This window comes from Tasmannia lanceolata, unplaced genomic scaffold, assembly GCF_043159265.1.
Source record: "Tasmannia lanceolata isolate RefF3 unplaced genomic scaffold, GAP_Taslan_0.1 ptg000003l, whole genome shotgun sequence".
Lineage (NCBI taxonomy): Eukaryota > Viridiplantae > Streptophyta > Magnoliopsida > Canellales > Winteraceae > Tasmannia > Tasmannia lanceolata.
In genome coordinates, this window is record NW_027518680.1 from 52,272,517 (window position 1) to 52,296,373 (window position 23,857).

At 41.0% G+C, this 23,857-nt stretch overlaps 2 protein-coding genes and 2 long non-coding RNA genes across 4 annotated transcripts; all 4 read right to left on the reverse strand.

Annotated features, from left to right (window-relative positions):
* Positions 1–1,934: 1,934 nt before the first annotated feature.
* LOC143855743 (uncharacterized) lies at positions 1,935–12,399 on the reverse strand. Its single transcript, XR_013238077.1, has 3 exons — positions 10,442–12,399; positions 4,237–4,783; positions 1,935–2,949 (listed from the first exon to the last, which is right to left on the reverse strand). It is a non-coding gene; the product is annotated as an uncharacterized LOC143855743 (long non-coding RNA).
* Positions 12,400–14,910: 2,511 nt separating this feature from the next.
* Positions 14,911–20,482, reverse strand: LOC143855739 (uncharacterized). Its single transcript, XR_013238076.1, has 2 exons — positions 19,394–20,482; positions 14,911–19,247 (listed from the first exon to the last, which is right to left on the reverse strand). It is a non-coding gene; the product is annotated as an uncharacterized LOC143855739 (long non-coding RNA).
* A 1,235-nt stretch (positions 20,483–21,717) lies between these two features.
* Positions 21,718–22,681, reverse strand: LOC143869889 (protein FAR1-RELATED SEQUENCE 5-like). The gene is made up of 2 exons (XM_077376448.1): positions 22,021–22,681; positions 21,718–21,935 (listed from the first exon to the last, which is right to left on the reverse strand). The coding sequence occupies exons 1-2, from the start codon at positions 22,679–22,681 to the stop codon at positions 21,718–21,720; spliced, it is 879 nt and encodes a 292-aa protein (XP_077232563.1).
* Positions 22,682–22,698: 17 nt separating this feature from the next.
* Positions 22,699–23,631, reverse strand: LOC143869890 (protein FAR1-RELATED SEQUENCE 5-like). The gene has a single exon (XM_077376449.1). The coding sequence runs from the start codon at positions 23,629–23,631 to the stop codon at positions 22,699–22,701; it is 933 nt and encodes a 310-aa protein (XP_077232564.1).
* Between the last annotated feature and the right edge of the window lie 226 nt (positions 23,632–23,857).

Sequence of the window (23,857 nt, forward strand, 5' to 3'; positions counted from 1 at the left end):
TTTCTACTAGTTTATGTGTTAATTGTGCAATCTGGACATTTAATGGTTTAATCAAGATTAAATGTGAATTTAATGTAAAAATATGCAAAACTCATCCTGTAAGCTACATACATTTTCATCTTGCTGCTGTAGAAATTTCAAATCATTTCGAATTTATTTGCAACAATTTCACTTGTAAAACCGCTCATATGCTTAAAATTGATAAAATCCATGGAAAATTCGAAATTAATTGAAAATCATATAAAAATTCCTAAAGAACTTTAAAATTCTGTCACATGTTCACTCCTTAATCCATTGAAACAGAAATTTTAGGATCTTTAGATTTTCCTGGAAAAATGGCCAGTGCATCCATAATCGTATCCCAATTGCAACTTGATCTTTGACAATTTGAATATTTAAGTTATAGCATGTTGTTGGCTCCGAGGTTATTGTCCACGGAAATCCTGAGATTCTGCCAGGCAATAAGATGCTATAACCTAAGTATTAAATTGCACAAGGAAAGAGCGCACGATTCCCTCCTTTGGATGCCATTCAAGGCCGAAATTGGTGAACCCTAGAACCATTGGTAATCCTTAAATGTCTAGAAACTGAAAATCTTCGAAATCTGAAACTCATTAACCTCGAGAACTTAAATCGATTTATCTTGTGTCTTTCGGAACCATTGGATTATGGTTTCCAATCTAAGAACCATTAGAGCCCAATTTAGGAACACTGGTGTCGTGCCGTGTCCTAGGTTTTAGGGAGTCCTAGAGTTAGGAGTCCAGCCTCATCACGGACGCTTGCTATGAATAGCAACCGTACCATAGGTCTAGTTACACTAGTCACCCAATCTTTCCTTAAGACAAGCCTAGTAAACTAGGGTGTAGGCAAACCTGCATTAGTCTAAGGAACAACTTGCATTTAGATAAGAATCATACAGCATCTTAGATGAAATCCTAAGATAATAAAATCCTCAACTTGAATTAAATAACTACTTTTAAAACTGTTGAAACAGTCAAATCCGTTTAAGTCGGTGTCCTAGTTGAGTTAGGCATAAGTAGCTTAGCTTAGGTGCACCGAACTACGTCGACTCTGATCCCAGTGAGGCTTGGGTACGTAGGCAGCTTGGATGTCTGATGGCATACCACCCGCGAGTCGGCACCACAACAAATTGTGGTGTTTTGTATATTAATTTTCTTGTAAATGCTTAATCAAATCACTTAGGATTTTTCATGAAATTAGAATTTTAGGAGAACTTTCACCTAGATTGAATCCAGACAAATTAAGAAATCAAGATACACATTTAGGATTCACATTGAAATTAGATCATAGGATGCATGTCACTTAGTTCGCACAATAACATAGAGTTGAATGAGCCATTTAAAATAAATTTAAAAGAGTTAGCTTTTGGAATCGAAGACCGATTATCGGGCAAGAATGGTGCATGTGGTGGATAACTCCCCATACCTTCCATTCTCGTAACCAGGTAGCGAGTCTAGATTTCTGGTTAATTATGGGTCCTAGATCCCACATCTAGGTGGCGACTCTGTCAATCTCTTTCGTGTGGAATTCGGATTGCCTTAGTGATCCCAAGTTCACAGGAAAGACGAATTCAAATCAACAAATAAAATGCACACGCCAATCGCGTGGGAACGAGAGACCAAGAGAGAGCGCGCGGCGGCTCGCGCCCCACGCCCCTCTCGCGGGATCTGGCTCCCACAAGTACATACAAGGCCTTTTTTGAGTTGTTTATAAAGAGAGGGGGGAGACAGTGTGGTGGTGTCTGGAGGAGACATGGATCCATAAGCCACTTGAAACTAAAGGCACCATTTTTCCCCTTTTTCTTGGTAAATTTCAGCTTACACAGCACTGTAAAGTAACATTGTAGTAAAATGCAAGCTAATCCAGCTTACAAACCTAAAAATGCAGTCTAATCCAACTTCCAAACCTTCAACTCTAACCTCCAAATCCTTCAACCTTTTTGATACAAAGTAACATTGTAGTAAAAAAACATCTCATTAATGTTCAAGTGAAATATCAGCTGAATCATGTGCTTTCTTCACATCTCAATACAACTGAAATAAAAAACATCCATTTGTTTTTTCTTCACATCTCATTACAGCTCTAATAAAAAACACAAAAATCATTAATGTTCTTGTGCTTTCTTCATTTGGTAGTGAAAGCCTACAAAAATTGACAAACATAAACAAAGTTGGGCGGCATATTTGGTCAGAGAGTGGTGTCTGTAACCTCTTGCAAGTATTTCACGGATCCGGAAGAAAATATCAGTCTGCATCACAAAACAAAATGTCACTATAAGTAGAACCAAGGTAAAAATGAATGCAAGATTCAGCACAAACAGCAACATCAAATTCACAGAAATAGTAAGAGACTATGACACGAAACTGGATGTTTATTTGCAACTGGATGTTTATTTGCACAACTAGATTTTTATTTAGGCCCTGTTTGTCTTGGTTTTTTAGAACTGATTGTGAACCCAAAACAATTTATTGGACTCAAAACTATATTCGATTCCGGCTAAAATGGGTAGAAGAGAGATGACAGTGACTTCAATAAAAACAAAAATTTTGATTCCAATAATCTGTTTCAGACTCACTATAGGTACTCAGAATCCAAAACTAACAGGGCCTCTTGTTCATTGATCCATTCCAATAATCTGTTTCAAGCTCTTGTTCATTGATCCATTTTTATTTTTATTTTTTTTGCATTGTGTAGGTTGAGTTCTGCCCCATTATATTGAATTAGTTCAAGTCGAAATTTAGTGAAATTGGAGACATTTGCTTTTGCACAATTATCACATCTCTAGATATTTCCTAATCACAATTCACTAAAATCTATATATAATGGGAAAACTTTGGTGGTCCATCGGTATAGATATGTATTGGCTGCTGCTGATGCTCCTTCCATTTTCAAAGAAAAATTAGCTGCTGCTGATTCTCCTTCCCTCCCCTGCATGTTCCAATACACCAACAATCTTAGTCAACCAATTTCTCAATGGATTCAAGCAGCAAACGAGCTTCTAATTTCTCAATGTATCACAAAAAAGATTCAAAATTCCGTGATAACTTCAATGCATCACAAATATGAGATTATTCCCTGATGCCTTCAATGTATCACAAAAATGGGATTATTCCCTGATAAAACAATCACAAACTGGAACGAACAAGAAAAACATCAACTGGAGCAGCCTCTGGTGTCCTCAAAATGAAACATCGCAATTAAGATCTCTACGACAATCAAAGAAAAAACAAATCAGTACAAATCATTAATTCAATAAACTAATTGTAGACACCCCATTTTGACCGGACCCAAGTTCGCGGTGTTTGTGAGAAGCCTTATTCAACCAATGAGTTAGGATCCCAAATTCTACCCTAAGATAGGTTAGGGTCCCACCAGGTTCCCCTTAAAATTTTGTCAAAATTTGAGCTAGTTTGGGTAGTGAACAATGCCGTGATAGAAGTGCAGTTCAAATCTGGAAAGGGGAGTGAGTTATCGCAATAAAGGTGTGTCATTACCAATTCCATGTCTGATTGCAATGAGGGTAATATCCATCTCCGTTTTCTACTTGAGACCACCCCTGTTGGTATAAAAGAATAGCCATAAACACTATAAGGGGGCTGTCCGGGTAGAAAAAGGGGGTTTCAATATATCGTTTCCCTTTAATATATAAAAAAAATCAAAAGGAAAGAGGGATCTGTTCATTTTCGTGAAAAATCACGGAGAGAACGAGAGCAAAGGGGACTTGGGTTTTTCTTTTCTTTTTCTCTTTTCTCTCCTCCACCGATCGTCTTCTCCGATCGTTTGCCGGAGATCATACTTCCGATCGGAAGTTGTGAGAGAGAAAGAGAGAGAGAGAGAGGGAGACTAAGAGAGAGAGAGAGAGAGAGATTGCAGAGAGAGGGAGGTTTTTCTTCTCCGACAACGGTGCCGGAGCTCTGGTCTGCACCACCATCTCTCCATCCCAATCCCCGACTCCTCTTCTCCTTTTTCTTCTTCTTCCAGCTTCCTCCACCTCCATTAAACCCAAATCCCCATCTAGAATCTCCAAGCTCCGGCCGATCCTTGCTATCTCAGATCTGAGATCTGAGATCAGAGGAGAAAAGCAGAGGGGGAGAGGATTCTGATTCTCGTTGAAAAGACAATAGAGATGAGAGATTAGCAGAGAGAGGAGAAAAGGAGATCAAGGATTTTCTCATTTGCAGAGGGTTTCAGAGAGAGAGAGAGAGAGAGACTTACATCTTGTTCGTTTTCCCTCTTCTCCGGCGGCTTGCCAGTGTTGATCTCTTGTAGATTTGATCATGACTCTTTCAGATACCATAGCCTCTCTGTTTCAGCCATATGAAACCCTAAGTCTTCATCTTCTTCGATAGTTTCCACCGGAATTCGGCGACTCAAGTCTCAGATCCGCTTACAATCGGTTCATCTTTTACCTCCATTTAAGCTGGATCCGGTTACTATCACCCGCATGTTGTCACCTCTTTGATTCCCGATCTGAGTTTTATTTTTCAATTCCCAATTTTAAACCTTAGATCCAACCATTTCTATTTCTGATCCAGATCTGATATCCATTGATTCCGAAAATTTTCACCGGAATCCGATTACCTTTGCTAATAGCCTAATCTAAGCTCAGATTGCCTTGGATCATATCTCTGATTGTCTTTACTTTCATCTCCCTTGCTGATCATCGCTATCTTGGACAAGATACCATTATCTCCGGTCATATCATGCACCTTCACCGTGGTTTTCGCCTAGGTCCGATTGCAATTTGTCCAAAAGAGGAGATCTGTAGATATAAAAGAAAAATCAAAGGGAAGAAATCTCATATTTCAGGTATTCTTCATATGCTTTTCCTTTTAATCCCAAAATAGCTTTAGTTATGTTAATTTCTGTTCATTGCATGCCATTGATTATCCGTGGTTTTGCTGGTATGGTGTAAATTGTGTTGGAGATGAATTGGAAAGTTATGTGTGTTCAATGGCTGTAGGAAATCAGATGATCGCTCTACTCCATGTCGAGGGTATGAGTACCATATGATTTCATAGGAGACCCCTTGTCGAGGGTTTGATTGTGTGCTTTATTTGATCTCGTTTCTTTACCCCATGTCGAGGGTGCGGGAGTAGGAATTATTTGATCCTTTTGTTTTCTTTTATCTTTAGAACATTCTTGGGTTTATTCAAGCTTGATATTGTTACACTTGGATTGGTCATTTCCTTGCAAAATTTCTAGATCTGAATTTCATTTGGTCAGGTTCTATGATTTCCTTTAATGATGTGTGAATGAATATTCATTGAAATTAATATTGTGGGAATTTGGAGTCAAATGTATAACTTTGTAGCTACTCATATTCAATCATGTTCTTCCACTTGATCTGTTGTGAGAATTGTTTAGAAGTGCTGAAATACATCACTATTCTGTAAGTAGTAAGATAGCAAGTTGACATGAATTGATTTAGTTCGGTTTGTTTATTTGGAAGAGAAATGCCCCATCAGTTAAAAAGTGGCTAGGGCATTGTTGCAGATTTGATCCCAAATTGTCAGTCATATGCTCGGTATTTTGGAAGCTTATTGATAGTATTATATGCTAGTGATGCTTCTCTCATAGTGTTTGTACAGTAGAACTGAAGCTTTCATATTCCTTCATTACTGAGTCGAAAGGATACAGCATGAATTCACTTTATTGTGTTTCTTTAATTAGCTGAAAATTAATGCAGTCTAGCGTCTGAATTGAAGGCTATGGTTTCATTTCAGTTGGAAGTTCATTGATTGTTGAGATGTTCTGAATAGTCCATAATGAATTCTCTTATTATACCATTCCTTTCACAACAGATAATGCTTATGCTATGAACAGGATGGAATAAGTATGGTGTTGCATTTTGGAAATGGTATAGTGCTACTCATGTATGTCTGTTGAATGAGTTGATAAATGGCTGTGAATTACTTTTCTATGGAATCCCTTAACAGAGCCTCATTTGATATTTAGTCCTTGGGTAGGGGATGATTGAATGTTCAATTGTATCAATACCATGTATATAAAACAAAATGTGCTGGTATTATAAATTGCATCAGGTTTTAGTCTGTTCGAAGAGTTATGATGACTTTGTATGGGTTGGCATTCCTTAGGGGGACTTGCTTAGTCTTTTAGATGTCTTTTAGATATTAGTAGCCCCATTCATTACTGGGGCGATGAAGGCGCTAGCCCAAGCCCATCCTTAGGGGACTTGCTCAGTCCAAATAGAGCTCCCCTCCCTTTGTATAGTAGACTTTAATAGTCTTTTAGACACCGATAGAAATTAGACCCCTACTAGGAGACATGTTATGTCTCATTAGGCCATGCTCCTTTGGAGACGAGCCTCATTTAGAGCCTACCCTCAGGGAGGTTGCCTTGATTTTGATAGATAATGTACCCATAGGAGGCATGCCTTGCCTCATTTATAGAGCCCCTATTCGGAGACAAACCTTGTCTCATTTAGAGGTTTTCCTTTTTTTTAGAAGGTTTACCCAGCCTTATATTGGAGCTGCTCATTTTAGAGAGTCTTTGACTCATTCCTCTTTTAAGTTGTAGTATTATAGAGCCTTTGGCTCATTTGTCTTCATTAGTGGTTTTTATTAGTGAGTTGTAGACTCACTCGTCCTTTGGATGGCATTATTAGAGAGTCGTTGACTCCCTCGTACTTCAGGTAGTGTTGTTAGAGAGTCTTTGATTCAGTTGTCTTTTGCTGATTATTAGAGAGTCTCTGACTCATTTGTCTTTTGTAGGGAGTCTTTGACTCAGTTATCTTGCTTAGTAGCATTATCGGAGAGTCTTTGACTCATTCATCTTTTCGTGGTGTTATTAAAGAGTCCCTGATTCATTTGCACCCCTCTTTAGTGTTATTAGTTAGGAGTTTCTCTTTTAGAGTTATCATTATTCCACTTTGATTAGAGACTAACTCAATCTTATTAGAGCTTTGCTTGTTTGAGATCTTAGATTCGTTTTTCTTTATTCTTGGGGCACTTCTTTACGTGTTGTGGTTCGTCTCTTTGAGACGCTTGTTGTTTGTTCGGGGTTTCCCCTTTTGGTTTAGGGCTTTGCCCTAGTTTGTGGTTATGCTTGCGTGTCCCCTTGAAGGGTGAAAACATTTAAGAATCCAAAAGCATTGGAATATTTTAAAATCCAAAAACATCAGAAATTCGAAACTAAAAAAAAACAAAAACATTTGAAAACTTTAAAAAATGTCAAAAACATTTGAAAAATATTAAAAACCTTAAATCTTTTGAATTGTTAGGTAGTAATTAGGAAAGTTTGTTTCGAACTACGTTGGCTTAATCCTCTTCCACGAGGTACGTAGTGCAGCTTGGGATTTATATCCCAAGTCCAGCCAAACTTTTGTAAATAGCATTTTAAATTTTTATTTTTTGAATAAGCAAACCTTTAAAACCTCATTTTCAAAAGATCTTCCTCTAGAGTTAGGAGTTTCTCCTAGATAGAGAGTTTTAGAGTTAGGTTTTTCTTTTGATAGGTTGTTTGTTTGTTTGCTTGTTGTGTGCTTGTTTTAGAGTTAATGGTCTGTCCTAAAGTTATAGGAGCGCCTCCGTCCGGTCAGTCGGCGATCCACATCGCCGAGTGATGACTAGTATAGGATACGCTAGTCCACCTTTGGTTTTCTTTAGAAAATACAGCCTAGTTACACATAGGTTGTAGGAACCACCTGCATTAGCCTAAGGCTAATCTGCATTTAGTTAGGGCATATAGGGTGTCCTAAAATCCACAATTCACTGGAATTTAAATAATCGTACAATAAACTTTAATAATTGGTCCGGTCTTTTAGATCGAGTCTAGGATAGAGGTCTAGGTGTCTTAGGCATCCTAGCTTAGAATAGGCGTGAAGAACTACGTTACCTTGATTCTCGTGGAGGTGTGGTACCCGATCCCGCGAGAGGGGTGGGGCGCGAGCCGCCGCGCGCTCTCTCTTGGTCTCCCGTACCCACGCGATTGGCGTGTGCATTTAATTATTGATTTGAATTCGTCTTTCATGTGAACTTGGGATCACTAAGGCAATCCGAATTCCACACGAAAGAGACTGACAGAGTCGCCACCTAGATGTGGGATCTAGGACCCATAATTAACCAGAAATCTAGACTCGCTACCTGGTTACGAGAATGGAAGGTATGGGGAGTTATCCACCACATGCACCATTCCTGCCCGATAATCGGTCTTCGATTCCAAAAGCTAACTCTTTTAAATTTATTTTAAATGGCTCATTCAACTCTATGTTAATGTGCGAACTAAGTGACATGCATCCTATGATCTAATTTCAATGTGAATCCTAGATGTGTATCTTGATTTATTAATTTGTCTGGATTCATTCTAAGTGAAAGTTCTCTTAGAATTCTAATTTCATGGAAAGCCCTAAATGATTTGATTAAGCATTTACAAGAAAATTAATATCCAAAACACCACAATTTGTTGTGGTGCCGACTCGCGGGTGGTATGCCGTCAGACATCCAAGCTGCCTACGTACCCAAGCCTCACTGGGATCAGAGTCGACGTAGTTCGGTGTACCTAAGCTAAGCTACTTATGCCTAACTCAACTAGGACACCGACCTAGACGGGATTGACTGTTTCAACAGTTTTAGGAGAAGTTATTTAATTCAAGTTGAGGATTTTATTATCTTAGGATTTCATCTAAGATGCTATATGATTCTCATCTAAATGCAAATGGTCCCTTAGAATAATGCAGGTTTGCCTACATCCTAGTTTACTAGGCTTGTCCTAGGGAAAGATTGGGTGACTAGTGTAACTAGACCTATGGCACGGTTGCTATACATAGCAAACGTCCGTGATGAGACTGGACTCCTAACTCTAGGACTCCTTAAAACCTAAGACTCCCTAAAACTTAGGACACGACACGACACCGGTGTTCCTAAATTGGGCTCTAAGGGTCCTTACGACGGAAACCGTAATCCAACGGTTCCGAGAGACACGAGGTGAATCGATTTCAGCTCTTGAGGTTAGTGAAAAAAGGGATGGAAGAGATGATGAAATAGTGTGAGGGAATGAGAAAGATAGAGAAAGGTGCGACTGAACTTGGGAGTACCAAATTGCCTACGTACCCCGCGATGGGGATCAAGCCACACGTAGTTCCGCTGGGGAGGTTGCTTGGATTTTGGAAAACAGGATTGGTATTTGGATCAGGAATCGGGTTTGTATTTGAGCATTGGACTTGAGATTCAGAAACATTGATTTAGCAATGGGATTTTGGAATTGGGAATTTGCATCAAAGAATTGAGCATACAGGAATCATCAAGGGTTTGAATTTTGGGAATTCAAAATGGGCGGGCTTATGAGATTCGGCCAAATGGATTCAAACATGCGACTCAGATTGTGTTGGGATATGACTTGGTTAGGCAAAAGGGAGGAAGTTCTATTAGGTGTAAAAGGGCATTAGTAGAATAGGGGAATGACTCGGTTGTGACATGGAAGGCCGCAACTTGGTCGAATGCGACTCGGTTGCATTGGGATGGGTTGATTAAGGAATTGGATTGAGTCAACTAAGGGGAGAGTCCAATTAGTTAAAGAGGTTGAGCATACTCGACTAGAGAGTTGGGTCAACTCGACTAGGGAGGTTGGCTAGAGTTGACTCAGTTGAGCTGGGTTGGGATCCCACTTGGTTGGATTGTATTGGGGCGATTTGACTTAAGCTGCAGGTGGCCTGGCTGGGTTAGATTTAATGTAACCAAATTTATGGATAAATGGTGTGCCTCAGTGAGTGGACAAAGGTATGGCTTGGGTTGATGTGTGGCTATGGTTATAGGGTTTAAGGCTTATGGGTATGGGGTTTAGTGAGTCGGGTCTAAGTTAGGAGCAAACCCGAGACTAGCCATGGTCTAACCAGGAGGAAGCAGGGTACAAACCAGGGTGCGGACCAGGGTGCACCAGGGTGCGAACCAGCAGGGAACCAGGGTGCGAACCAGCAGGGGAACCAGGGTGCAACCAGCATCGAACCTGGGTGCAACCAGCAGCGAACCTGGGTGCAACCAGGGTCTAACCAGAGGCTAACCAGGGGGAACCAGGGTGTGAACCAGGGTGCGAACCAGCAGGGAACCAGGGGCTGGCCAGGGTGCGAACCAGGGTGCGAATTAGTAGGGAACCAGGGTGCGAACCAGCAGGGAACCAGGGTGCAACCAGCATCGAACCTGGGTGCAACCAGCAACGAACCTGGGTGCAACCAGGGTCTAACCAGAGGCTAACCAGGGGGAACCAGGGTGTGAACCATTAGGGAAAAATAAAAATGAAGATAAGATGGGTTAAGAGAAGAGGGAAACATGTATAACTTCAAAGTCTACCATCAAGAAGAATATGATTAAGGATTGATCCTAGATGCTTCCTAACATGGTTTTTCTTTTAAAGTAAAAGATATGCATGAAAGCAGACCCTACATAAAATTGAAATAAATGCCTACCTCTTTGAAAATCCACTTTGTGTTTGATTTTTCTTTGATGTTAATTCCTTGAAGATGATTCCTTGCTTGATAATGACTGCTTTTGATATATATCACCCAACGTATAAAATCACCCGATCCGGCAAGGATGGCCGAACCCTTGAAGAGATGAGGGAGAGGGATGAATTTTCTAAGAGAGGGGTTCCTTTTCTTCTTCTCTTGGATGGTGGGATGAGAGGGTATTTATAGGAGAATGGGATAGGAGGTTAGGTGAGGTTAGGTGAGGTTAGGTAAGGTTAGGTGAGGTTAGGTAAGGTTAGGTGAGGTTAGGTGAGGTTAGGTGAGGTTTGAATGGTTAGGATGAGAGGAGAGGTTAGGTGAGGTTAGGTGAGGTTTGGATGGTTAGGATGAGAGGAGAGGTTAGGTGGTTTTGGATGGTTAGACCCAGGTCAAGATCTGCCATTGATCTAACGATTTACGGAAATCGGGTCTCGGAATGGAATCAGGGTCCGGGCTATGAAGTGACCCTAGCTTATTTTGTCCCGATTATTGATCCGTAATGTCAGATCAAGATATTAATGACCTAAAACATATAAATCAATGATAGAGGGGGTTCTCACATGGATTTAACACACTAAATTCACCAATCAGGGTATTTTTCAATTTTTCGGATCTAATCATCTCACCAGGTACATCTCTTTATCATTTTGTTTTTTTCAAAAAATTTGAGGATGCATACTTTACCAATGAAATTCTACGGATCAATATATTAGGTTATTGTTGGTTAAAGTAAAGCAAAATGTGGGTGTCTACAGATGCCCCTCTTTGGTAGAGACGACGTAGTCATCGAATACCAAAGTCAAAATGACAGAACCATTTTGCGTAGCTTTAATCGACAAATGACTCCCTAGACATAATGCAACCTACTATAATGCAAGACCCTAGATGAAATCCTAGAATAAAAAAACTCGATGCGGCGCCGTTCACAAACGGGCAATTAGAGAATGAGATATCATTTTCGAATGGATTCTGAAGGGAAAGGACAAAGATAGTTCTCAAACAGTTTTTAGAAGGAGATGAGACGCCGCTCACAAGCGGGTTCAACGAGGATAAGAAGCATTCCCAAATGGACTTGGACAATGAGGCACCGTTCACAAACGGCCTCAAGGAGGATAGAAAACCATTCACAAATGGACTCGAGAAAAGAGGCACCGTTCACAAACGGGCTCAAGGAGAAGACAAGACCATTCACAAATGGACTCGAGAAATGAGGCACCGATCACAAACGGGCTCAAGGAGGACGATACCATTCACAAATGGATTCGAGAAAAGAGGCACCGTTCACAAACGGGCTCAAGGAGAAGACAAGACCATTCACAAATGGACTCGAGAAATGAGGCACCGTTCACAAACGGGCTCAAGGAGGACGATACGATTCACAAATGGATTCGAGAAAAGAGGCACCATTCACAAACGGGCTCAAGGATAAGACAAGATTATTCACAAATGGACTCGAGAAATGAGGCACCATTCACAAACGGGCTCAAGGAGAAGATGAGACCATTCACAAATGGACTCAGAGAATGAGACACCGTTCACAAACGGGTTCAAGGAGAAGACGAGACCATTCACAAATGGACTCAAAAAAATGAGGCACCGTTCACAAACGGGCTCAAGGAGAAGACGAGACCATTCACAAATGGACTCGAGAAAAGAGGCACCGTTCACAAACGGGCTCAAGGAGAAGACAAGACCATTCACAAATGGACTCGAGAAATGAGGCACCGTTCACAAACGGGCTCAAGGAGAAGATGAGACCATTCACAAATGGACTCAGAGAATGAGACACCGTTCACAAACGGGTTCAAGGAGAAGACGAGACCATTCACAAATGGACTCAAAAAAATGAGGCACCGTTCACAAACGGGCTCAAGGAGAAGACGAGACCATTCACAAATGGACTCGAGAAAAGAGGCACCGTTCACAAAAGGGCTCAAGGAGAAGACAAGACCATTCACAAATGGACTCGAGAAATGAGGCACCGTTCACAAACGGGTTCAAGGAGGACAATACCATTCACAAATGGATTCGAGAAAAGAGGCACCATTCACAAACGGGCTCAAGGATAAGACAAAACCATTCACAAATGGACTCGAGAAATGAGGCACCGTTCACAAACGGGCTCAAAGAGGACACGAGACCATTCACAAATGGACTCAGAAAATGAGGCACCGTTCACAAACGGGCTCAAGGAGAAGATGAGACCATTCACAAATGGACTCAGAGAATGAGACATCGTTCACAAACGGGTTCAAGGAGAAGACGAGACCATTCACAAATGGACTCGAGAAATGAGACCCTGTTCACAAACGGGCTTGAAGAATTTAGAGATTTTTTATGAACTTGAATTTGACGTAGGATTGGATTTTTTATTTTTTTTTTTAATTAAGGATTTGGATTTGATAAATTTTTTTATTTTTGGAAAATGAGGTACCGTCCGCAAACGGGCTCAAGGAGAAGATGAGACCATTCACAAATGGCCTTGAGAACAGAGGCACCGTTCACAAACGGGCTCAAAGAGGACATGAGAGCATTCACAAATGGACTCAGAGAATGAGACACCGTTCACAAACGGGTTCAAGGAGAAGACGAGATCATTCACAAATGGACTCAAGAAATGAGGCACCTTTCACAAAAGGGCTCAAAGAGGACATGAGATTTTTCATGAACTTGAATTTGACGTAAGATTGGATTTGTTTGAATCGGGGATTGGATTTGATGAATTTTTTATTTTTGGGAAATGATGTACCGTCCGCAAACGGGCTCAAGGGGAAGACGAGACCATTCACAAATGGCCTCGAGAAAAGAGGCACCGTTCACAAACGGGCTCGAAGAATTTAGAGGTTTTCATGAATTTGAATTTGACGTAGAAATGGATTTGATGAATTTTGGATTTTTTTTTTTTTTTTTTTGTTTTTTTTTTTTTTTTGAACTCAATGAAATCGGGGACATTATAGATCGTGCCCAGTAAAGATATTGGAAACCAAGACTTTGACGAATGATGAGACGACCAACCTTATGAACGAAGAACCATTAGTAACAAGAATGGATTAGGAACACTTTTATGAAACTTCAACAAGATTTTTCTCAATGAGACTGTTGGTCTTGTCTTCTGGGGATTTTGATAACTGAAACCTTGAACAAGACATTTGAGATTGGTAATTTAGAACAATGGCTCTCTTGGATATAATCATGGAAAAGTGGGATTTGCCTCTTGACAGGTGTTTAGATAAACATTTCTTGACCAGGATAGTGTTTAACAAACTGGAAGGAGATTCCGAATTTTAATGGTTCATCTTTCTGAGAAATTGGCTCAACCACCATTGCATCTGGGGCTCTTCCAAGCTTAAGGTGCCTTCCTGAGGTATGATCTTTTTACGGAAGCTGGGCTTTCTGATGTTTCTACTTCTGAACTCTTCTGAGTTGATCTTCTTTGAAATGTAGCTGTTTGACTAGATTCTTGAACCCTTTCAGGTATAATTGCAGGGAGCTGCCTAGGCCGGGCCTCCTTCACCAAGACAGTTACATCATTTGGACATAGGAACGACGATTGACTCTTTCTAAAGAGAAAACTTAGATGAAAGGCACTACTCAAAGGATTGAGCAGCCCTGAAGGAGTGAACTTAGAATGACAAAGATTGACTAACTACACTGACAGACACAGTAATGCTTCTGACTTAGTTAACGTTTTATTTGGTAAGTCTATCCTTTCGAGGAATGCTTTTTTTTTTTTTTGAAATAATAAACACTGGACTTCTTCCTTGAAACAGTAATGCCTCAAGAATTTAATTACGACCCCTAAGATTGCTTAGCTTCAATGCCCCCAGTTTTGAGGATATCACTTGAATTTGCTTGAACTTCAGTTGATCTTCAGTCTTGATACCGGCTGTAGCCTTCTTGTAATGATTCTCTTACCGTGACCAAGTCACCTCTTCGGGGTTTTTAACTTGGCGGACCGCGCTAACCTTAACTTTTGCCTGAACCACCTTTCTAGGTTTTCGATCCAGCAGGCTATCCCCTTAGCTTTTGCCTAAGCCGCCCTTTCGGGTTTTCAACTTAGCAGGGGAATGATCTTAAATTTTGCCTAGACCGCCCTTTCAGGTTTTCAGTCTAGCAGATCTTCAAACTCCGTTATTTTTCTTATTCATCATCATTTCATTTTTTTATTGTATCTCAGGACCTAGCTCATTAGTTCTGAACACCAGAAGGACTTTTATAGGTAGGATAGGGCTTTTCAAAGAATGGCTTAAGGCTCAACAAAGATTTCGACCGAACCTGTGAACATGTCGCCTACATATCCCAAGGTAGAAATCAGGTCGTGTGTAGTTCAGGGCGAATGCCCCTAGTTTGAAGATAAATTGTTTGATTTTTTTTTTCCTTTTTTCTTTTCTTTCTGGAACAATTAACTTCTCTTCTTTTGGAACTTGTCCCTCTCTTTTTTTTTTTTTTTGAAAGGATTGAATTTCTTTTCCTTTTTGAATCGACCGAACTCGGTTCAACCGAGTTGCCTACGTACCCCAGTATAGGGATCAGGTCTCGCGTAGTTCGGGGAAATGCCCCGAGTTTGATGGGTTTTCAAGAAAATTTGATTCAGGCTCGGAGGGTTTGCAAACCGGTATTCTTTTGACGTTGGGTTCTGATTTTGGGATTTATTCGGCCAAAGGAGGCCTTCCGATGTTCAGAATGAGAATCGATCTAGGTTACTAGAGTCTCTCTGGTACTGATTATTTATTTATTTTTCTTTTTTTTTTATGGAGTTTGACGGCATTTCCAGGTAAGAGATAATGTATCTTCTTCTTCCAAGATTCTAATGCGTACTTTCGACTTTCATAAAGCGAAACTTGTTCTTTGACATCCTCCATCTATGGATTTTTAACTCTTGATATCTGATGATCACTTTTCAATGCTTGCTCTTGAACTTCTTATCTTGAATTTGTTGGCTTTATGTTATGAATTTGAGAACCAAGGTCATTGATTGGAAATATGAAAGTTGTTTCCACTCTATGCCCCTTGTATAGCATATATCTTCTCACTTTCTTCATTTTCTTTGAGCTTTCCATCTATATCTTGCCCCTGGTATCGGTTGTAGCTTTTCTAGACAATCTTCTTATTCTTGAAATAATTTTATCAATTCTTCACACTCTTTAGAGGGTAATGTATTTTCAATCGGCATTCACTGAATCAAAGTTTCAGTGCCAGTGTTTACCACTTCAATTTCATCTTTGAAAAGCTGGGATTGGCGCTCCTCCTCTTATTCAAGTAATTGCTGTGACTCAAGTGGAGTTTCGTCAATTTTGTCCTCATTTGAGGAGGGAGTCTTACTTTAAGATCAGAAGCAAATTTAAGAAACAGACACAAGTGAATTATTGGACACGACCTATCCTGAACATGCTCAGGATTCACAACTCTAAATAAAAAAGAGAGATGAGTTGCCTGGACTAGGCATTGACCTTGAAATGTAAGACCGGACTCAACAATTGTACTGACCATGATGACTGATTCGCATAGGGGAGCCCCTAATTCAAGGATTATGATAGTGAACTCTGAAGGACTTAGCAAAATATTCTTGAAAAAGGTTGCCCTTAGAGTAAGAAAGGACCAAGGGTACAAGTAAGATTGGATCATCTGGACCAGGCATGATCAGATCATGAGATTGCATAATCGAAAGATTGTGAGATTCTGCTCCTGCCAGTTAGGGGATGGCATGAAGATACGATCGAATCGTATGACAGGAGAATGAAAGACGCACGATCAAGAGATTAGATGAGATAGCATAAGATTGCTTTCAACGGATAGATCATGAATGACTAATCCTATGAGATCTTTGGAAATGATGGGATTTATATCCTAACCCCAAAGGGAAAGTTTTTAATCTTCACACATTTTATCAGTGTTACCTGAAGGCATCAACCCTAATCCTAATCTAGCGGAGTGGAGAGAGGATCTCGACTCATGATTTTGTTCGTGTATCTAAGGACCGATCGTAGCCATTGGAAGATGGACTCCGGCCTAATCTAGACACAAATAGGTAGGATATCCTAAACTAGGCTCACACACGTGATGCACATGTGTTCGTATACTACATGCATGTGTGGGTTAATCTAGGGGTAAGGCCAAGAGTTCCCTTAGCGCGAATCCATGTTCGATATACTGTACCAGTGTCCGGCGTATCAGTACGTGAACAAGGGATCCGTTTACGTACCATAAAAGTACTAGGCTAAGGGTGGAATGCTTCTCTAACACAGAGGCACCAGGTGATGAAATCCCAGTCAACCATGCTAGATAACACTCCGGGTTCCTAAAATAGGATGTGTGTGCACGTGAGATGCAAGGGTTTAGATGCAAGTGATGTAGGTGTGTGCAATATGTTTGCGCAATCTATGATGCCTTCAGGTTTTGTTAGATTAAGTTCAAGTAAAATGTGATGAGAAAATAAAACAAGACAAACTAATCTAACAAGTATAGAGTTTTTATGAGCCAGTTAAATTAAATTCAAATGAATTATCTTTTGAAATTTTAATGAAGTTAGGTGATCCCCAGCAGAGTCGCCAAACTGTGGTACCCGATCCCGCGAGAGGGGTGGGGCGCGAGCCGCCGCGCGCTCTCTCTTGGTCTCCCGTACCCACGCGATTGGCGTGTGCATTTAATTATTGATTTGAATTCGTCTTTCATGTGAACTTGGGATCACTAAGGCAATCCGAATTCCACACGAAAGAGACTGACAGAGTCGCCACCTAGATGTGGGATCTAGGACCCATAATTAACCAGAAATCTAGACTCGCTACCTGGTTACGAGAATGGAAGGTATGGGGAGTTATCCACCACATGCACCATTCCTGCCCGATAATCGGTCTTCGATTCCAAAAGCTAACTCTTTTAAATTTATTTTAAATGGCTCATTCAACTCTATGTTAATGTGCGAACTAAGTGACATGCATCCTATGATCTAATTTCAATGTGAATCCTAGATGTGTATCTTGATTTATTAATTTGTCTGGATTCATTCTAAGTGAAAGTTCTCTTAGAATTCTAATTTCATGGAAAGCCCTAAATGATTTGATTAAGCATTTACAAGAAAATTAATATCCAAAACACCACAATTTGTTGTGGTGCCGACTCGCGGGTGGTATGCCGTCAGACATCCAAGCTGCCTACGTACCCAAGCCTCACTGGGATCAGAGTCGACGTAGTTCGGTGTACCTAAGCTAAGCTACTTATGCCTAACTCAACTAGGACACCGACCTAGACGGGATTGACTGTTTCAACAGTTTTAGGAGAAGTTATTTAATTCAAGTTGAGGATTTTATTATCTTAGGATTTCATCTAAGATGCTATATGATTCTCATCTAAATGCAAATGGTCCCTTAGAATAATGCAGGTTTGCCTACATCCTAGTTTACTAGGCTTGTCCTAGGGAAAGATTGGGTGACTAGTGTAACTAGACCTATGGCACGGTTGCTATACATAGCAAACGTCCGTGATGAGACTGGACTCCTAACTCTAGGACTCCTTAAAACCTAAGACTCCCTAAAACTTAGGACACGACACGACACCGGTGTTCCTAAATTGGGCTCTAAGGGTCCTTACGACGGAAACCGTAATCCAACGGTTCCGAGAGACACGAGGTGAATCGATTTCAGCTCTTGAGGTTAGTGAAAAAAGGGATGGAAGAGATGATGAAATAGTGTGAGGGAATGAGAAAGATAGAGAAAGGTGCGACTGAACTTGGGAGTACCAAATTGCCTACGTACCCCGCGATGGGGATCAAGCCACACGTAGTTCCGCTGGGGAGGTTGCTTGGATTTTGGAAAACAGGATTGGTATTTGGATCAGGAATCGGGTTTGTATTTGAGCATTGGACTTGAGATTCAGAAACATTGATTTAGCAATGGGATTTTGGAATTGGGAATTTGCATCAAAGAATTGAGCATACAGGAATCATCAAGGGTTTGAATTTTGGGAATTCAAAATGGGCGGGCTTATGAGATTCGGCCAAATGGATTCAAACATGCGACTCAGATTGTGTTGGGATATGACTTGGTTAGGCAAAAGGGAGGAAGTTCTATTAGGTGTAAAAGGGCATTAGTAGAATAGGGGAATGACTCGGTTGTGACATGGAAGGCCGCAACTTGGTCGAATGCGACTCGGTTGCATTGGGATGGGTTGATTAAGGAATTGGATTGAGTCAACTAAGGGGAGAGTCCAATTAGTTAAAGAGGTTGAGCATACTCGACTAGAGAGTTGGGTCAACTCGACTAGGGAGGTTGGCTAGAGTTGACTCAGTTGAGCTGGGTTGGGATCCCACTTGGTTGGATTGTATTGGGGCGATTTGACTTAAGCTGCAGGTGGCCTGGCTGGGTTAGATTTAATGTAACCAAATTTATGGATAAATGGTGTGCCTCAGTGAGTGGACAAAGGTATGGCTTGGGTTGATGTGTGGCTATGGTTATAGGGTTTAAGGCTTATGGGTATGGGGTTTAGTGAGTCGGGTCTAAGTTAGGAGCAAACCCGAGACTAGCCATGGTCTAACCAGGAGGAAGCAGGGTACAAACCAGGGTGCGGACCAGGGTGCACCAGGGTGCGAACCAGCAGGGAACCAGGGTGCGAACCAGCAGGGGAACCAGGGTGCAACCAGCATCGAACCTGGGTGCAACCAGCAGCGAACCTGGGTGCAACCAGGGTCTAACCAGAGGCTAACCAGGGGGAACCAGGGTGTGAACCAGGGTGCGAACCAGCAGGGAACCAGGGTGCGAACCAGCAGGGGAACCTGGGTGCAACCAGCAGCGAACCTGGGTGCAACCAGGGTCTAACCAGAGGCTAACCAGGGGGAACCAGGGTGTGAACCAGGGTGCGAACCAGAGTACAACCAGGGGCTGGCCAGGGTGCGAACCAGGGTGCGAATTAGTAGGGAACCAGGGTGCGAACCAGCAGGGAACCAGGGTGCAACCAGCATCGAACCTGGGTGCAACCAGCAACGAACCTGGGTGCAACCAGGGTCTAACCAGAGGCTAACCAGGGGGAACCAGGGTGTGAACCATTAGGGAAAAATAAAAATGAAGATAAGATGGGTTAAGAGAAGAGGGAAACATGTATAACTTCAAAGTCTACCATCAAGAAGAATATGATTAAGGATTGATCCTAGATGCTTCCTAACATGGTTTTTCTTTTAAAGTAAAAGATATGCATGAAAGCAGACCCTACATAGAATTGAAATAAATGCCTACCTCTTTGAAAATCCACTTTGTGTTTGATTTTTCTTTGATGTTAATTCCTTGAAGATGATTCCTTGCTTGATAATGACTGCTTTTGATATATATCACCCAACGTATAAAATCACCCGATCCGGCAAGGATGGCCGAACCCTTGAAGAGATGAGGGAGAGGGATGAATTTTCTAAGAGAGGGGTTCCTTTTCTTCTTCTCTTGGATGGTGGGATGAGAGGGTATTTATAGGAGAATGGGATAGGAGGTTAGGTGAGGTTAGGTGAGGTTAGGTAAGGTTAGGTGAGGTTAGGTAAGGTTAGGTGAGGTTAGGTGAGGTTAGGTGAGGTTTGAATGGTTAGGATGAGAGGAGAGGTTAGGTGAGGTTAGGTGAGGTTTGGATGGTTAGGATGAGAGGAGAGGTTAGGTGGTTTTGGATGGTTAGACCCAGGTCAAGATCTGCCATTGATCTAACGATTTACGGAAATCGGGTCTCGGAATGGAATCAGGGTCCGGGCTATGAAGTGACCCTAGCTTATTTTGTCCCGATTGATGATCCGTAATGTCAGATCAAGATATTAATGACCTAAAACATATAAATCAATGATAGAGGGGGTTCTCACATGGATTTAACACACTAAATTCACCAATCAGGGTATTTTTCAATTTTTCGGATCTAATCATCTCACCAGGTACATCTCTTTATCATTTTGTTTTTTTCAAAAAATTTGAGGATGCATACTTTACCAATGAAATTCTACGGATCAATATATTAGGTTATTGTTGGTTAAAGTAAAGCAAAATGTGGGTGTCTACAGGAGGCGGGGATACGTAGGCTTCTTTGGATGAATATCAGATCATCCGAGGACTCGGGCTAATCATTTAGAGTCTTAGGATTTGTTGTGTAGTCATCATATGTTTTGATGTGTTTTTTTACTTTCTTGTACTGATCCTATACCTTTAGCTATAGCTTGCATGTGTTTGCACATCAGAACTTAGACACACATTAGGCATGTCACTCATAACTTAGCTATGCTTAGGTGACACATCTTTCATTTTCTTTTATGTGTGTTTATTATTTGTATTCTCAAGAAATGCATGCTTAGGTTGACGACTCCTGAGGATTGTTCCCATTTCACATGATTGTTACCCAAACTTCTTTGGAGTTAATGAAAATGGCATAAGAGACCAAGTGCTTGCACTCGGACGAATTGGGGGTGCTCTCAGACCTTCTCCATTCGTAACCAGGCACGAACCCATATATATTTCTGGTTATCCATTGCACAGAGGATTTGATTTTAGGGTTCCATGGCATATCCATGATGGCGACTCTGAGTTTATTTTAGGTATGTCTCGGTTTCAAACCTTGGTTCCGGATCAAGACATATCTCTTTCTTTTTATATCGCCACCCGTGCTATGCTATGAGGGTGGCATCCGTTTTGAGAGTTCCTTGGTAGAGCTCTCCTTCACACGTGGATGATCCAGAGGGTGTTAGGGACTAGTTCCCTCACCGCCTATCACGGATCGGGGTCCACACTAATATGTCATAAAGATGCATGTAATAAAGCTCATTGATCCTTACCAGGTCCACAGGTCCACTGCTTCGGTTGGTTCAATAAATAGCTCATTGGGCATATTTTTACACGTTGTCGTATAATGACCTCTTCCTGCACAGTTTTTACACGTCAGTTGCTTCGGTTGGGATTGAGAGACCTCTATTGGAGACTTAAACCTTGTTGTAGTTTTCGGTCGACCCTTCGTCTTCGCGACATTTGGGTCACGAATAAATATCTCGTTACCTTCCACCAAAAAATTAGATTGCACTTGGCTGCCACTTGTTTCCACAATAGTTTCCTTGTCTTTGTTTGGTTTGTCACATTCCGCCACCCATAAATCAAGGTCTTCAGTCATCTTCTTAAAAACAGTCCTACATCCCGGATGTTCTTCTAGCACTCTTTGGAGCCTTGATGTGATGCACCATTTCTCAAATGCAGTAAGTTTGTTACTATCTCCTGTGCTTGTAAATTCCAAATGATTCACTTTATATCTAGCCCCAATCGTCCATCTATTAACATATATTTCTCTGGAATGGCTGCTAAACGCTTCTTCTCCGTTATGCAAATGATGTGTTTGCATAAATTCCCGTCGGTTTCGAACATAGCACACTCACAGGAAACATTTATACCGTCGGATATATCGTAGACAACCTTGTACCACTTCCACTCCGGCTCATTACCCAAGCCTACCATGTATTCTGTCAAGTATCCATTATCACACACCAAATTTTCCCAACAATCGATGCTTCCCTTAAACTCTAGTTCGAACTTCTCGAACATTGCCTCGTGTAACGCTTCGCAGCATCTTCTTCCAATGTGCTCTTTGAAAGACATACAGCATGTGATCCTGTTCTTCAGCTTCCTTCTTCCGCCGATCGACAAGAGCATTGTCATATTGCACCACAAATTCCTGTAAAGTCGTACTCTGATTAACAAATCCATCAAAGAAAGCGTTAATGCTTTTGCTACGAGAACTAGATGTCATGCCAGCTGTGAATACATCTCTAAAATAAGTAGGAATCCAGTGCTCTCGTAACTCCCACATTTTACCTAGCCAATGTCTTTCATTAATATTATATTTCTCCGTCAACTTTTTCAATTCCTTCTCACTATCGCTCCTACTTCTTTTATAATACCAACGATTGTAATCTTTAGAAAACTCGCCATTTTCATCTCGACTAGCGGGAACGTGCTCAATTAGATGCTTATCAATATGCCACTTGCAAAAGCGATGCCGAGTATTTGGAAAAACACGCCTAATTGCATTTCGCATCGCACCATCCATGTCAGTTATAATACATCCTGGAGCTTTGTCGAACATGCATTTTAACCACTCCTTAAGCAACCATGTGAATGTCTCTTCCGTCTCATCTGCTAAGAGGGCACAACCAAAAAGTGTAGATTGTCTATGGTGGTTAACTCCTGTAAATGGGGCAAATGGCATTCTATACCGATTTGCTTTTATGTAACGTCAAATACAATCACGTCGCTGAAGATTCGATATGAATCTCTCGCCCTCGAATCTGCCCAAAATAATGATCTCAAGTTCCCGTCAACATCTAACTCCATGGAAAAATGAAAATTCGGATCTTCTGCTCGTTTTTCTTGGAACTGTGTTGCTAGTGTAACCGCTTCATGCCCCATATTGTTGGCCCTCAATGCTCTCAAATGTCCTTTCACTTGACTTGGTGTGATAGCACTAATTGAACCATCGTGTGCAGCATTAACTGCCTTTGCAATGCCAGTAGGACCAAACCCATCTCTACGAAGTGTGTTCATCAAATTCTTAACTGAGGTTTTCTTGTGTAATGTATTGTGCGAATGGTGCAACCGTCTTTTAGTTGGAGATGTAAGATCATGACAATGATCATCTATAAAGGTTCTCACCTCCCACTTCTCATCTTTTGTTAACTTGATTTCCATCTTCGCCTTACAACCCTCCCTTACAGTGCGACGCCGCTTCACTTCCCTATCCGTCGGTATCTTGTCATTAATTTTTTTTCCATCCTTCTCTATCACAAACATATCTTCTCCGTATAATATCTCCTGTTGCCATCGACCTATTAGTCTTGCATTTCTTACTCCAAAGCCGGTCGCCAAGCCATAAAAATTATAAAATGCGTATGCCTCTTCAGTATTGTCAAAGAGTTGCCCTACAAAAGGTTTGTTAACTGTAATGCTCCCACCCTTATCCTTATTAGGAGTCTTGACGGTACCACTACATCCCCCTTCATTATCAACAGTAACTAAAGCCTCCTCAGCTTCCTCCTCATCAACAAACATTCCTCTATTCCCAATAGCTTCATATAATCCATCAACTTGCGACATCGTATCATCAAAGGTAATTAACATATTCTCGTTGACCTCCTCAATTGATAGCCCCAACGGATCCATTAACTCTAGACAAGTTGCATACCCTTCGATGAAAAAAAAAATCACAGACAGATAAAAAGGACAAGATATAACCCATATTATAGAAAAAAATTGATACACTGCCCTAAATAGACATTGAGCTATTTGACAGAAATGGAGAGTTTCATGAAAATGATGATAAATCAATCAATTTCAACAGCTTCTTATAAAAATATAACAATTAAACTTTAACGAATAACATGTTTAT

Coding starts and splice junctions, on each gene's coding strand:
- LOC143869889 (XM_077376448.1), bottom strand. CDS start 22,681: ATGCCATTTGCCCCATTTACAGGAGTTAACCACCATAGACAATCTACA. Junction 21,936..22,020: donor GCTGCGAAGCGTTACACGAG/GCAATGTTCGAG, acceptor GATACTTGACAG/AATACATGGTAGGCTTGGGT.
- LOC143869890 (XM_077376449.1), bottom strand. CDS start 23,631: ATGGATCCGTTGGGGCTATCAATTGAGGAGGTCAACGAGAATATGTTA.